Source organism: Cygnus atratus, chromosome 2, assembly GCF_013377495.2.
Source record: "Cygnus atratus isolate AKBS03 ecotype Queensland, Australia chromosome 2, CAtr_DNAZoo_HiC_assembly, whole genome shotgun sequence".
NCBI classification, from domain to species: domain Eukaryota; kingdom Metazoa; phylum Chordata; class Aves; order Anseriformes; family Anatidae; genus Cygnus; species Cygnus atratus.
In genome coordinates, this window is record NC_066363.1 from 65,081,648 (window position 1) to 65,098,246 (window position 16,599).

General features: G+C 43.1%; 1 protein-coding gene across 1 annotated transcript; it reads right to left on the reverse strand.

Annotated features, from left to right (window-relative positions):
* Positions 1 to 2,783: 2,783 nt before the first annotated feature.
* On the reverse strand, positions 2,784 to 7,314 carry EDN1 (endothelin 1). The gene is made up of 5 exons (XM_035552443.2): positions 7,176 to 7,314; positions 6,911 to 7,052; positions 5,793 to 5,951; positions 5,419 to 5,526; positions 2,784 to 4,077 (listed from the first exon to the last, which is right to left on the reverse strand). The coding sequence occupies exons 1-5, from the start codon at positions 7,237 to 7,239 to the stop codon at positions 3,939 to 3,941; spliced, it is 612 nt and encodes a 203-aa protein (XP_035408336.1). The 5' UTR covers positions 7,240 to 7,314; the 3' UTR covers positions 2,784 to 3,938.
* Positions 7,315 to 16,599: the final 9,285 nt, after the last annotated feature.

Here is a 16,599-nt window from a genome sequence, read left to right on the forward strand (position 1 = left end):
GTGGAAAAAAAAATAAAAAATAGGGCAGAAACAACAGCTACAACAAGAGCCACTGGAGCGCTGTGCTAGCATCAACAAATCAGTGTCCATTTGGCCCCATCATGGTGATATCAGAAAGAAGAAAGCCCTTCTGGGTCAAGTTCTGCTCTCATTTTCACTGGAATAAATGATGCCTCCAAACTGAGAGAACTGTTGGCTGACTGACTGACCCGGTGGACTTCAGATAGAATCAGGTCTCCTTGACCTGATCAGAGTATAGGAGCTTGTCCCAGGCATGCTATGAAGACATAACAGCTGATAGTTTAACCATATTGAGAAATAGAAAAATAGGCTCCCCTATCATTTTTCACCGAGTTCAGATTTGATCAGAGATGTAAACTAAAATAAAACATGAATACCAGTTCTGGCTAGGCTTCCAAAATCTCGTTTGCATGATGTTTACTTCAGGAAAAATGATCCAGCCAGTATCTTTGTACTTTATCTGAGGCATTCTGTCTTTTCACATACTTACACTCACCGTCGCAGCTTCCAAGCATTCTCATCTAATTAATCAAAAACTCTGTCCTTTTGTTTCCTAGGTCACAAACGAAAAACATTAAATTAAATAAAGTTATCAGTCGAGAATGAAAGCTGGATTTCTACCCAAGGAACTTAATAATAACACCACAACGCAGATGAAGTTGAAATTGATATAGTTTTTATACATAGAGGCAAATAGTTAAGTGTGAAGCAAGTAAACATCAGATAGCATTCAGACAGTGGTTTGTCCAGCTCATTCTGTTTGTAAATATAGAAATGTGTTGTAGTGGCTAAATTTATCCTAATGTAAGGAAATGAACAAAGAAGCTGGTATTTGGTAACTTCTATAGGCAACATTAGGACATCCTGTGTGAATTATTTTGAGGCAGTTCATGATAACGTGGTACAGATTAGAGTTGCCATTTCTGGAAAAATTAGGTCAGAATTATGTAGATAAGATGGAAAGAATTTCAGTGGCATTGTATTATTTTCCTGACTTCAAGCCTGACTCACATGTCGAAGCTTTGTTTTATTGTATACCTTGTTTTGGTATGCAGTCAAAAGAACCTTTATCCAGAGAAAATGAAAATAAACTGGCTGACCAAGTAAGATTACACATAGCATTGAATGAAAATAAGTACAGCAAGCTTAAATTTGGAAGGAGAGAAATAGTCTTTTGCTGTGAAGCTTTTTGCAGTTTCAGAAATGATCATGCTGAACCCAGGAAAAATGAGAAGAGGGAGATACAACTCGGTAACAGTTTGGGAACTGGGCCATTCCTTGCTCTTAATCTGAGCTATAATTTCAGGTGTATTTTGGGACTGTTATGGTATGGCCACTGTGGAAAGCCCTCTTCTCTGTATGTTGCCATTTGTCCTTCTCAGATTTCATCCTGAATTAGAGAAATCTATCACTTATTTGAAAATAGACAGTGTCCATGAAAGGTTTACTTTGTGAGAGAAAAATTGAGAATAGTTCTAGTTAAAATAATGAGAGCCCCGATTTTGCAGCCTTGCCTTCGCAGTCAGCACAATGTTTCCATTGGCTTCAGGTAGAACATTTTTTTGTGCAGTTTATTATGAATCATAATGTACTTTTACACTGTTCCATATTCCGTGCCATAAATCCCAGCACATACCATGCCTCTTTTTTTTTTCTTTTAACCGCGGGTTCAGGCCCTGTTATTGAGGCTCTTTCTGCCATGCAGCTCAGGTTGAGAAGGATCAAACCTTTGGGACAGATCCTGTTACTTGTATGTGAGCAAGCCTTCAGATAAAATACTTCATGCTCCCTTTTGCTTATTCTTTGAGACAAACAGACTATTAAATTCTGGTTTTTGGTCCAGCTTACTAATGCAAACCAGGGCAAGGCACAGTTAATACAGAGCTGGGCTGCCAACACTGCCACCTCTCGACTCGATTGCTGCCCAAAATGCAACAGAATGGCATGGAGGAAACAGTATAACGGCTCCATTTAGCCTTCTGGTGTTGTGGTATGAAGCACTCCACAAGCAAGTGAACATCAACAAGAAATACAGAACTATTTCAGCAATTTTTAACTGCCACTATAACCAGCTTTTGTGTCTCACACCTTTTATCTGCTTGTAAATGTTTAAAAACAAAACACCCCCCACACACACACGTGCACAAAACCCTCATTTTTATCCAGCAAGTATGAACTAACTCTTTTGTTTTGTTTTCCCATATAGCCCAAAACATTTGGAGATATGCAATGTTTTACTACTGCTTTGGCTCTTTCCCGGGTTGGGGCCAGGTCTCATTGAGGTCTCCATCTTTAATGGCCGAGACTTCTGGGATAGCATGGTAATAACTAGCATAAACCTGCTGATCCCAATATAGCCCACAAAGTATCCAGTGTGCTCATCTTTCTCCTCTAGTTCATCAATATCCAACCCTTATTGGCCATATTTTAATTATACAATATATCCAACACTGGAATTTGTAATATTGGATGAAAAACAACATTAGCCATGTGACAGAGTGTTCCTCTAGTCTAATCTCATTTGGCCAATTCAAATTTTGTCAAGAAATTTCAGTGTGGAAGCATTAAGCTAGAATAAGTAACGTCTCTTGTCTCACATCTGGCACAGCCCTGGTCTAAACTGTCAATGCTGGAATCTTGATAATTTGTCAGAAAAGCAATCACGGGCATACCCCTCATTTAGGTCAGCTTTGTATGTGGGGCAGTCTGCCTCCATCACCATGGGCCTAGGGAAAAAGCAGGGCACATGAAAAACAAGCCAAGACAGTAATTAAAAATATTTATTTCTGAAGATATTTACCTCGATAGGCATAAAGCATTTCCCAATTTCACACAGAAATACATAAAACATGCATAGACCAATATGGCCTACTTCAATGTGTATTCAACATGGTAAATATAATGAAGAACTTGTGTGAATATAAATACATAACACCTAAAAATTAAGCACGTAAAATTCAATAAAACCTGTCAGCAAATTCATCAATGTGAACAAATTCACTGATATAAACATTCACCCAATATTAGCCTTTTGACATAATTTAAGACAACCCTTTGTCTCTACGCATTTATACCAAACAAGGCACTGAATGAACCCAACAACAGTATCTGCTACAGCTCTGCTCCAGTGCTGTTTTGGTGACGTGTAAGATGCAACAACCTCTATTATTAGAACTTGTTATCCAGATATCATTGTTATGGGAAACCTAGTAGTGTCCTCTAATGCCTATTTTCTGTTGAACAGTCCTTTGGTATCCAAAACCAAAGAACTCTAACTATGCAAACAAGCACGGCGTCTAACCCACATTCAGATAACTCTAGTTGTACAAGTAAACTAGACTTCTGAAAAAAAGGCAAAGGGTTGCTACTGATTACTGAAGGCAATAAGAAGGTGTAAAAATACTCTAGCAGGAGTGCAACAAACAGCATGCGAGGTAGACATGTATATATGCAGTAAGTCCTGGTTAAAGTAGCACTGTGGCTTTCATTTTTGCATTTTAGTCAAGAAATAGAGTTTTTGCTTTGAAGTTTGTCCACTCGGATCTTGCTTTCTGTCCTTTTAAGCACATCTGCAAGGTCTTCCTTGCAAAATGCATTTGATGTAGGACCCTGAAAGCTGCTCAATTGACGAGTAACATTCCAGAAGTAATATTCAACTATTTCTTCATAGAGATAGCTTTTAACATGTTACATGTGGATTTCCTCTCTCCCCCTCTACCCACCCATCTGAATTCCAGAAGGATGAAATCCTTTGCTTTTATACCTCCATATATGGGATTTCCTCAGTGTTTTGCTCTGCTGCACAAACACTTGGACAGAGAGGCCCTTTGCCGTAGTGGAATGTTAAAAGTCAAAGGAGAGTTTTGATGATGCCTTGGCAGCAAATGTGATGGAGAAAGATTGGGGTGATCTTCCCACTAGGATGTTTTCAGGCTTTCCCAGATGCTTTGCCTTTTGTTCGCCCTGTTATGTTTCAGCTTCCACCCTTTCTGGAGCTCAGCCTTCAGCTTTGCAATACTGAAGAAAGCTTTGATACTGTTACCAATGGCCTCCAGCCTGCAAAAAATAAGAAATATACCCTTATTATTACATTAATAATGAAGATGCATCTCCAGTGTGCAGACATTCAGCGGTTTGATTAACTAAACCTCAGCCTCAATTTCTGCCATAGGATCCTCAGAAACCAGTGACTGCTATACAACTGCCAGAATTATGCTAACCTAAGCCACTCAAAATATGTCATTCAGAATTTCAATCCAAACATTAAAATACGTTGAAATATTCACTCAACTTTACATGCCCTTGACTTCCTTAAATAGCATATATCCAACCAAGAGGTCTTCAGCGTTACTCTTTTTGACTGTTTCTTTTCTTCTAGGTAAAATAGATCTGGACTCAATGAATGGGACCCATACCAGAAGTAAGTCCCATCTTCAGAAATGATTTAACAACTCCAGGGCCAAAGTCTCACCCAAAATCATCAGGCTACCTGCTCCCACAGACCCTGTTTTGCTTTTGAAAACAGCACTTGAGAGCCTACGTTTGCATGGGTGAACTTCTGTATGCTGCACATTCACATGGGCATATAGATGAAGACTGAACGCCAGAGGTGATGTAGCTGTACTGATGCTCAGCACCAAAGCTGATTTCTGGCATCTGTGGGATTCATGGGTGCAGCAAGTCCAAGGTCCTCTTTGCAAGTCCTCTTTGAACTGCCTGGAAAGGGATACTGCTGCCTATTGCCACTCAACTTTTTCTGTATGAATTTCAAAGTGCAGTCCTAGAATTTACTCTCAGTTTCAGAAGTCAAATTGGGCTCAAATATTCATTTAATATTTATTTTCCGTTTTCTCAGCCTCTCTACAGTCATTTCTATTGCTAGCATCCTGTACTCATCATACATAGTTTTAATCAGACAACATAAGGGATAAGCAGCCACACCAGTCAGAAGAAACTATATATTCAAATCTGGATTTTCCCCCAGTGAGATGAGGCAAAGAATCTAATAAAAGGTATTCAGACACAACTTAGTTTTAGAATAGTTGGGATGTATTATTTTTAAGTAATTGCGATAATGCCTGTACACACTAATGTATCAGGTTCTGCTATTTCTGCCAGAATACAATTTTATACTCTTCTGAAAACTGGGGTATCTTTAAACCTACAACCAAATCTGCTCCCCACAAGCAAATGGATGAGGCTAGGCAGAGCTCAGTACCCTCGTCTTCACAAGCTAAGGTTCCACAGCATGAACAAAAGCCCTGAAAATATCCTCACTGATTCCCTCAAAGCTCTCAAGTTGAAATCAGCAGCCAAGCCTGCGTTGACCCAAAGGGAGGTGAATAGTGCTCTCTATTGCTATTCTAGGGAACTACAGCTGGATGAGAAGAAACTCACCTCTTAATCTTCCTGCTGTCAACAAACTGTTGGTTCATGCATTTGGGTCCAATGCAATTGCCACCTTTGTTGCGATGACGCAAGGTTTTCTCCACTGTGGACTGAGCCCTGTTAAAAGTGAAAAGGTGCAGCTGTTAAAAAAAACAAGTCTGTAGTCCACAAAGTGAGGCATCTCATCAACCACTTCTCAAGGCATGTAATAAGCGATCTATCTGGGCCAAACCATAGTATGTATCATAGCAGCATGAGCACCCAGGTAGGAGGCAAGGCTTTGGGAAGATTATTCACTCAGGAAGTGCCAAAATGAGTAAGTCTACCACAATCCAGCCCTTTCACATGTGCTGCCTTTTAAAGAGTAGCAACAATAAATGCACCAGAGATCTTTTCCTGTCTGGCAGAAGTTCAGACATTTCTTGTCTTTCTGGTTGGCACATCGGCATCTGCTGCTGGCTTCAGTGAGCATCTCAGGCACCATGTCCTTGAGAGATCTTCTGGATCGAGAAGGGCCTCCAAGACCATAAGGAACGGTCTTCCTACAATCAAAGAGACAACATGAAAGTCATTCAAATAATTTTGTGGCTTCAGAACAGCAGGGTATTTTGGGCAATCTTATCGATGGGATTGGTTGTGTGAGTAAAGGTTGTGGGATTGGGAATGCCTTGCTGGTCATAATTTCCATGCAAATGCTTCTGGTGAACCTGCAACATAGTTATTAACATGGCTACTGGCAAGGCTAATGACCTTTTAATTGTGATTTCATAAAGCTGCTATGCCTCTCTGTGCAATAAAAACCAATAGAGCCTCATCTCTTTGAACTTTGGTAACTGCCAATACTGAGAGAAGCAATAAAAGTGAGGCACATATCCTCAGAGGAATTCCAGTAGTAGAACAGATCGCCAAAGTCAGTGTTTGCAGTGTTAGGTGAGGCTCTAGCTTGCTACCTTTTGGAAAGGAGTCTGCGGAAACGGACTCTGCACCTATTGCTATTAACATGCGAGATGCATTAGTCTGCGGCAGAGTGCAGTGAGAGCTGGTGAAAAGACACCCCGTGTCAAAGTAAACCTTTCAGCCTCGTAACATCTCAGAAAAATGGCCATGTAAAATCAGAGTGGTAAAAACATACTTTTGGCATTTTGTCTGTTTCTGATTCACTGTGAAAAGCAACCTGCAGCCCTTGCAGGGCAGCACCCAAAGGAAACGCCTAGATTTTGGGAGTACAGATGCATTAGGGCTATGAGGTGCCCTCTCCTCACTCTAGGTGCTCAAATACTTTCTCCAAGTGAACAGTCTTGCTACTAAACGCGGCAGAAAAACGGGGTGTAGGGGGGAAGCAATAGGAGACCCCATGCAAAGAAACGCTCCTTTCGCCCCCTTCTTTCTGCGGGGGATCTTGAGGTTCCTCAGTCCCCCATGAACACCCCCACCCCCTTTATCTTCTTCCCCCCCCCTCCCCCCCGCCCCCCAGGCAGCAGAGCCCCGGCGGCCCACTCACTCGGGGGTGTTGATCCAGATGATGTCCAGGTGGCAGAAGTAGACGCACTCCTCGTCCAGCAGCGACGAGCAGGAGCAGCGCCGGGCGCGGCGGTGCAGGGCGGCGGGGGGCGGTGGAGCGGAGCCCACCTCAGCTCCGGGGGCTAAGGAAGGAGAGGCAGAGGCTCAGCCCGGCTCGGTTCAGCCCAGCCCGGCTCGGTTCAGCCCGGTTTAGTGCCCAGCCCCCCGACCCTCTCCCACCCGGTGCGCCCCGAGGCTGCACCTACCTGCTAGCAGCAGCCCCGGGCATAGCACGAAGAGCAGCGGGAGGACGACGTGCGAGTAATCCATAGTGGGAGCAAAACTCAAGCTAAACTTTTTTTTTTAAAAAAAAAAAAAAAAAAAAGTTAAAGAAGGGGGAAAGAGACGGAGGGAGAAAGCTGTGGCCGCCGCAGGACAGAGGGCGCTGGCTCCCGCTGGCGGCGGGGGCAGGCGGCGGGTTGGGGCTGCCCGGCGCGTCTGGCTGGCGCGGCGGTCCCCGGCGCCCTTTTATAGCGAACCCCCATGGAGCGGGTAAACAGCCCCGGCTCTATTTTATCCCGAGACAATGTTGTGCCGCTATTAGTCACCGCGCGGCAACGTGCGGCCCGAGATAAGGCCGGCCCGGGGAGGAAATCGCCTGCAAACTTCAGAGCGTGAGGTCGGGGGGGCGGCAGAGCGGGGCGGGGGGCGCCGGGCCGGGCTGGGCTGGGCTGGGCCGGGCAGTAGTGGGCTGTATTGGGCCATACTGGGCTGTACTGGGCCGTAATGGGCGGCCGCGGCGTGGCGGAGGTGTCGCGGCGGATCCCGGGGCTTGGCCCGGCCCCGGCCGCCTCGGGCCCCATTGGGGTGTGCGGGGTCGGGTTGGCGGCAGCCGTGACGCAGACTGTTGGCTAACTTCTCGTTTCTGTTGTGACAGGCAAAGCCAAGCCCGTGTAGGGGACCGGGCACGTTACACGAAGGATTTGGGGCGAGGAAGAGGTGAGCCCCATGCCAGGCCTGCACCCCTGGCTCCCGCCATGAGCAGGACATGGCCAAGACAAGTTTTTTCCAGCACATCTGCATCCGATGCCTTGTCTGAAAGGCACCGTTGCTGTCAGTGTGGCAGCTGAGTGCTTGAGGGACGGGCGCAGCAGTGTCATCGTAAATACACACACGTGCACCACACGTTGAGCTCTGTCTGGGCTGCCAGAGCCAGCCCCTCATTATAAACTCATATGAACTCAAAGCCTGTGCTCCAACGTGGAGCTGTGCTACTGCAAAGCGTGCCAATTTCACCTATGATAAACAGATAAGGCCCTCTCGGTATTTGTGGCATTTCCTTGCACTGTGCTGTAATAATAGAAATGACCTTGGGTATCACAAAGACCAAGGCTGTTAGCTGCGAGTTGCATTGTGATACCTCAGGTGAATAGCCATTTTTATTAAGTATCATATTATCCTGTGCTGCTGTAGCATACGGGACAGACTGTCAGCAGCCATGCTGAGTCAGAATAAGGTCCATTTAGCTGGTATACAATAGCTGTTAGCAGTTGGGATGAGAAAGCGTACAAGGAAAGAACACAAATGGAGACTAACCCATTCCTTGGTATAACCTCCTTGCTTTTAGCAGGATGAAATTCAGAGGCTTTCCGAGCAATAGCTGGCATTTAGGCAATTATGTTGAATAAACGCCAGTGACCCTATCCTGAGATGTTCTTAGATATTTGTAAACGGTTCTCTAAAAACTGCCTTCTGTTTTGTTTATTTTTGCTTTTGTTTGTTTTGTGGTTGGGGTTGTTGTGGTTTTTTTTACACCTTTCCAGCATGGGAGTCTATTTTTCAGAGCAGGGATTGTATGTTTTCTTGTGAATGTAGGGCAGTACTTACCAGAATATCACTGCATCTATACCCTTACGTGTGAATTAGAATCATAGAATCATTCAGGTTGGAAAAGAGCTCTAAGGTCATCTAGTCCAACCTTTAACCTAGCACTGCCATTAAACTGTCACTAAGCTCTACATCTACACGTTTTTTGAAGACCTCCAGGGATGGTGACTCTACAACCACTTCCCTGGGCAGCCTGTTCCAATACTTCGCAACCCTTTTAGTGAAGATTTTTTTCCTAATAATAATTATTATTACAGTATTATTACAGTTATGATAAGAATGATACGATTACAGTAATGATAAGAATCTACCAGCAGAGGTCACCTAGATACAAATAAAAAATAATCATAGCCCACTGAAATAATAAACTTTATTGGTATCCAAAAGTTTGGATAGTAATCAGATGGAGGTTTTTTGGTTGCTTGACGCTTAAAAAAAGAAAAAGAAATGCATTTGTGTGGGTTGAAAGATAGCTATCATTTCTGTATAAAATACAGAAGGCCTATCACTTAAGAACATGCCAGCACTTAAATTTTTCTGAGGTTCCTTTCTCTAAGATGTTCACATAAAGCCAAAATGACTCATACCACTGTAAGGTATTTTCATCTTTGTGATAATGTCTTGTTAGTATTTTGTTAGGTGGCAAAAATGGCACATTTTCGTTGAGTAACAAAGAACAAACATGGTAATCATAGGGACCTCAGAAGGTGCTGTTCTTTTTTTCATTTTTTTTTTTTTTTAAGATTCACAAGTATTATTGTTGTCAGAGATCCATGTCCTCTAATTCAGTGATTTCTGATAGCTCTGCTTTCAGGTCTTGAGCTGAACTGTAATCAACAATCCTGTTGCTTGTCAGAGTAATGCAAAAACAAATTTGTGTTCAATTGCCAGTGGCCCAGATGGGTCATTTCAGGCAGTGGAGATTACCATGCCAGGAGATGGGTTTCCCCTGGAAGAGGTAACCCTGAGCTTGGACACAGAAAGGTACTAGGCAGAAGTACTCTTTGGGAGTTTTGCCAAAGAAGGAAGATTTGCTAACTTTATAGCTGTTTACAGTAGGAGTCTGTATAGGTCATAGAGGGTTCTTACAAAATAAGCAGAGTAAGGCCTAAACTTTGGCTAGCTGTCAGTTGCAGAATGGAATACAAAGTCATGGACAATAATACAAAGTCATGTACTCAAGTTGTTCTTGTGCGTGCCAACCCAGCTTGTCCCCAAAGGTCTCAAAAGCTTGCACTATAATTGCACTGCTCCCCTTTTGGGCAAGGGTAGAAGCAGGAGTTGAAGCTGACTTTTTCCCTTTCTAGCTCAGGTACCTTGGCCAGCCACAGCTACAACATTCTGTTACGGGGTAAAAACTTAGCTGGCCAGCCAGGATCTGGTTTAACGTTCCAGCTGGAAAAGGCCATGGCACTGACTGAATTTACTAAAGGACATTTTGTATAGTATCAGGCAAGTGAAATGCCTGCTTATCAGGAAAACAATAAAAGGAGATTGTAAAACTGTGCCTTTCTGTCCAGGGAACAAGGGGAGCAACGTGCTGTTTTCTGCAGATTTGAAAGACAATTCTCAATTAAGTGAAAGTTGCATAACTTGTCCCTTCGCTGACTGCTTCTCTTGCACCTTTCTCTCCCCTTACGGGCCATCCAGTCCTCTTCCACCCCTTCTTACACAAGAGGAAGGGGAAGGGGACTCTTCCTTTTCCTTACATAACTTGCAACTAAGAGCTTACTAATTTGGGCTTCTTGGAAATGACCTTATTCTCCTTTGTGACTACCCAGCCTACAAAGTATCTAATTCCCTTCACAGATACTTCTGCTGTTGGGGTTCTTGGGCAGAAGCATAATTTCTGGTGAACCAACTTTCCTCATTTCTCCCCATCTGCAATTAGTGAGGTTTCTCAAAGGACATAGATGCCCACCTCATATTACACTTGTGGACCCTGTAAAGCGCCGAGGAGAGGTAGAGAGTTAGCCCCTAACCCAGAAACCATAGTCCCCACCTGTTTGAAACATGTACCAGAATCCTCTCCCCTCCCTGATCCCACCAATGGTCATTTTCCTTCCAAAACTCATTTTGCATACTAAATCCTATTTAAACTGGGGAGGAGGGTGGCAGCTATATGACGCTTGGTACAAAAGGCCTGTCCACAGATGAGAAAATAAAGCTCTTCCTGACCATACGTGTCCTGGCTCTAGGTGTTGGTGACTAGAAACCATTTCAACTATGTGCTGTTAGAGCCCTGGCTTCTAAGGAAGAGGAAAGTGTTTCTGTGGCAGGTTTTTCTCTGTTCTCTACTCCTTTTCGTTACCACTGGTTCTGTCTCTGTGGTAAAGGTGGGTGAAGGATTGGTGAGGAAAGGAAAGCAAGCAGCTAAAACTTGGTTGTATCAGAAATCCAATCAGCATAGAGCTCAGAGGAGAAAATCAACTTTACTGAGCAAAGGTCACAGTTTCTCCCAGGGCTTAAATTGTTGTTACCAGAAACACAAAAAACATGGTCTGCAAGGATTCAGGTTTCAGAGAGACTGTTGTGAAACCTTCCTCCTGCCTGTACTTTCCACAACAAAGACCTGGAAGCGTCAGCGAAATGTTTTGCTGGAAGCCAAGCCAATTTTTAGAAGAAGGGAAACATCAGGTGGGAAAAAGTTTTAAATAATCTTGGAATAAAGGATCTGTGGACTTTTAGGTGAGAGTTAACAGGAACTTCCCCCCTACTTTCACAACCTGCCTCTGGATGTTGTGAAAGAAAGTGTCCACTTCTCACTGAAGCAAGTCACAGGGGTATTGAAGGTGTTTGGCTGTCCTGTGTTTCAGCAAGCTGTAGGAGCTCCTCTTGTTTCAATCCTTTATTCCCCATTTGCTCTCAGGCAGGAGCAGCAAGTAGAATGGCAGGAACAAGGCAAAAGGTTAAGCTCTGTGGACGTAAGACAGGGCTGGCAACCAAAGCCCTCTCAGCCAGGCCTCGGGTGTGATTACATGCAGAGCCCCCCAAAGGACTTGAGGCCTACGCCCTTTTTCATTATAAACTGGATCTACTGTGTCTACTGTGGTGCTTTCCTTCCCCCCCCCCCCCCCATTTAACATGTTTTGCTCTTGCAGACACATCCCCACTGGCCATGTCAGACACAAAATGGTGAGCTGGATAGCCTGATCCAGTAGGATGGTTATGTATTCTTATAGCTATGCTTGGATTCTGTATCTGTTTGTTGTTTGTTTTTTAAAAAAAGCATTTCTGCATGGTCTGCAGGTCCATTCCAAGCCAAAATACAAGCAGCATGAATCTCGTCTTCTAGAATTGTGAAAAGATGCTAGAAGGTTACACGTTTCAATAATCAGCCTCTTAAGAATGGGGCACACAAGCAAGAGTTTAACTGTAATAAGGATTATCATCAGTAAATACAAGAGGTTTGTTCAAAGAATATAACAGAAGGACTTTAGTGAAGAAAAGGAAAATACAGAACGGAAATTGTCACTTGTGCAAAACCAGATTTGGTTCCATATACAACTTCTTCTATGAATGCAACGACATATGACAGAATACTTATTTGCAAATAACGGTTAGTTGGAAATGTGCTTTATCAGGTTTGTTTACTTCTCTCTTGGCAAGCCTGTCTTGTGAGGAAGTCGAAACCAAAGCATCAAATTGGAAAATCTTTCTAAGCAAATAACTAACAGATATCTGATGGATAATCCTCAGAGCATTTCAGAGTTTCACCATCTTTAACAAATGCAGGTTTCCCATATTCTCAGCAAAGAATTGATGATGTCATTCCCACTCTCTGAGTTTGGAGTTGTAGCAAGGAGACCAGTACTCATCCTATCTAACAGTAGGTACTCTGCTCCAGTTTCTGAATTAGATGCACATCTTAGCTCACCTGGTGTCTGAGTTGCCCTCTAGAAAACCACTGGCTTTCCTTTGATTGTGGAAAGGGGCCTCAGATGCTGACAGCCCTAAATTTAGGCATCACACTCTGCTTAACATTTAGAGGTAGCTGGGGGTAAGTCCAAGTCAGTGACCTATCCAGGCTCCCTTGAGAGCCTGGAGGGATGGAGAAATGAACCGAGTTCCACAAACCTGTATTATGCCCCCTCCAGTATGCAGAGGTTTGCTTGTCAAAACAGTTTTTCCACTGTTTTGATAAGTTGATCTCTTGGATTTGGGGTTGCTTTGCTCAGAAAGCATTTATGAGATCTTTGTTTCATGCAGCTCACTTGAAGGTAATTCTTTGAATTCATTAATTTAATTGGCTTTTTATGTTTCTTTTCACATGCGTGTTTGGTTTTTTCCCCACCTATTATGTAGCTTTGCTCCACCTTCACATGGAATTGTCTCCAAAGGCTCAGTTTAGTAGATTTTTGAGATCTAGCTGGCTCTACCCTTTCCTTTGTGCATAAAAGCTTTGCTGAAATTAAGGTAATCAGCAAATGCATTGTTCCAAGAATGATGTTGAACTTTCTTTGCAGTGCAGCCCTTTTGCTACAGCATGTAGCCCCTCTGTGGCTGCTTTGACACCTCTGTTTTAAGCCTGGGCTTAGGTGAGCAGCCTTGCCAATTATTCTGCTTGCTTTACGAGGCAAACAAGCACATATTAGGAAACACTGTGAGTTTAGATCCAGCCTTAGCCAAAGGTATAGCTTTGCTTTTCTTTGCTTATATATTCCAGGTTGCAAGAACGAGCCAGTTCTCATGTTTGCATGCAGCCAGAAACATTGGCATGGCCACCAGCACACAACAAAGTCCCTGGGAAATGTGAAAGGTAAGAAATCACTGGCAGGGAAGCAGCAATATACAACTCTCATTTCCTGTAACAACATTTGCCCCATATGACATACAGTATACAAGGATGAGGCCAGCTTTTCTGGCTGCTTTTGGTCAGCATCCTTGAGGCACATCTCTATTAGGAGCTTTTCACCAGCAGAACCTGAATTGATAGCACTGGGAATGCCTCTGCAGGTTTCATGACTGCAGCCAGACCTTTCCGCTGTTGAAGAATATGCTCCAAGCAGATTTATTTGCCTTGGCAAAAGGCAGCATGCAAATTCCTGTTTCCTATAGGTGTTCAGCTATTGCCTTAAATATTGCTCCCTAGTGTCATCTTCCCAACATTTATCACCCCTTTACAGTTTTTACTGACATCTTCTTAAAGACAAACATATTCCACCTTTCCTAGCAGAATTATGCTGTAAAACTAATACTGTTTTTGATTTCAATAGACACGGACAGGAACAACTGTATCCTACACAGGTTTAGGATGAGTCTTGTGAAAATGAGAAATGTATAAATCACAGAGTTCTAGCCAGCAGCTGGCACAGCAGAGCAGCCTTGCTCAAATTTTTGCGAATATATTTCTTTTCTACCCTCCCGCCCCATGAAAATACTCTTTCTGAAAAAGCTGGGTTTTTTTTGTTTGTTTGTTTGTTTTTTCAAACTAGCTGAAATGAAGTGGAAGCAGTTTAATTTTAGTTTAGGAGGAAAAAGTAATAAGGAAGGCCCAAATCTAACTGGAGCAAAAGTTAGAATTTTGTTTTCAGTACATATCTGTTGTGACTTGACCATATAGTTGTGTTTCTAGCTTGTATAATGCCTTAAAAAAATCACATTATTCCCTAGAACAATGAAACTCAATCTAGAGAATGTTCAAGCCAGGCATAAGGAACAGCAGAGGCATGATTCAAAGACCTCATTTTTCAAGAAGATTTTCTCTTGGCATCAAATTTTTAAAAATTCTCCAGCCACCAGTGAGCAGAACTGTAACTTTTCTCAGAAGATGAGCTGGCACTAAATTTGAAGATGTACTGTTTTGCATAACAACAACAAAAAAGAAATAAAACTCCTTGCTTCCTTTTCTGATACTTACTCTTTGAACTAGGCTAAATGACACAGCTTAAAGCATTGCATATTTGTTTCCAGCTTGCTTGTTTCACTGGCAAAATAGAAGTCAAAAGCAGCAAGGCAAAGTGACCCCAGTCAAAAACCCACTTATCTTCACAGGAAACTTGTTCAGGATTAGGCAAAGCAGAAACCTCTACTTCCTTTTTCTAGGGAAATTACACTATGTGTTAATTAGCAGATGCGTTTCGTTTTCTTCTTCTGCCCTCATTACAAGAAAAGGACAAGGCAGGGCACCGAAGGACCCTTCTGGTGTAGTCACTATTCATAGTTTTTCCTTCTGTCGCTTCTCTCTCCATAAACATCACTCATATCTTTCATGAGAGTAAGATCATGAAAGTTTTCCCTGCAGCTTGTACAGGGTTGTGTAAGATATCCCTTGAACGGAGAAGGTGGGATTTCCAACACCAGCAGTAGAGAGGTTTTTACTGCAAGCAAGCTTCAGCCACAAGCAAGTTTGCTCTGCCTGTGCCACTGTACACACGAGTGCCGTATGGAAAAGAAACCGGTAGAAATGCAGTTGGAATAAATCAGCTGGCATCCAGGACCTTGCACTTGTCACTGTGCAAATGGGAAATTCTCAGAAATGAGCAAACAAGGTAGCACTGCCCATTTCCAAAACCTGCAGCTGCAGTGAAGGGAGCAGAGCGGAGCCTCCCCTAAAGAGGGCAGTGGTGCCAGTGGAGCTGGCTGGGCTCCCGAGCAGGATTTACGGTGACCTGCAGCACATTTCTTCATAGCAAAGCAGGCTGCAGCTAAAAAGAATGAAATAAAAAAAAAATAGGCACTGATTAGTTGCATGCAGCCTAAACTGCTGTCCTGTAAGAGTCCTGAAGCAGATGTGTAGGCCCACTGCATGGGAAATGCATATAAACAATGAATAAACTGCAGGGTGCTTCATCCTTTTTGCAGTGTAACACCGGCATTTGGCTTAGTCCCAGAGCAACATGAACCAGGAAAGAGGCAGGTAAATTGAAAATCTCAGGGGATCAAGCCTAAAATGGTACACGAGAAAGAAATGTGTTTTGGGGTCCATATAGGAGAGACAGTTTCTGCAGAAAATCCATGCAGCTCCCAAAATTGCAAGGTCCCCACTGCTGGGCTCATTTGAACTCCTAACCTGTGCTCAGCAGTGCATGACCAGTTCCACTGACTTGAACATCTTTAAGCACATGCTCAAGTGGTTTTCAAAACAAGCTTCTTCCAAGTACGTGACAGAACAAGGAGACTTAATGTAGGAAAATGCCAAATCTCAGTGCAAATAGATCCAGGGCTAGTCTCCAGTTGTGATAATTACAGTTATGGAGATCTACTTTATACTAGTAACAGTTTTCAGAGACTCAATAAACTTCATGATGCATACTCTGTGGCACAAAACAAACAAATGCAACTCTGCTTTCAAAAGCTTAGCTATATTTTTTAAATTGCCACTTACGGGAGAGGCCAGTAATAGGTTTATAGTGGAAGGAGAGGTTGCAAAAAGGAAAAGGATAACCTGTAAAGAAGAAAATGAGAAGGAGGTAGAAAGCTAAGGCAGATGGATTTATTTTCTGAAGGAACTTGCTCCCCAGGTTCTGGGAAGCAGATCTGAACACAAGGACAGGAACCCAGGTGGTTCAGAGCAGGGAACAGATACCCCAGCTCAGTGTCCAAGTGCCAAAGGAAATGACTTGCATGAAGAGAAGAGAGAAATACCTGCTGGCCTCAGGAGTGCTCTGATCCTAGTCCTTTCTGGCCTAGAGAGACTGCTCCAGCTACTTAAGATTAAAAGGCTGTGATATGCTGGGTGATGAAAACCAGCAATTGCAAAAACTGCTTTTGTTTAATTCATAAACATTGAGGCGGGGACTTCCACAAAAAAATGCCTAAACCAAGTTACTAGTAAATCAAGAGCATCTTATCTGGGTTATA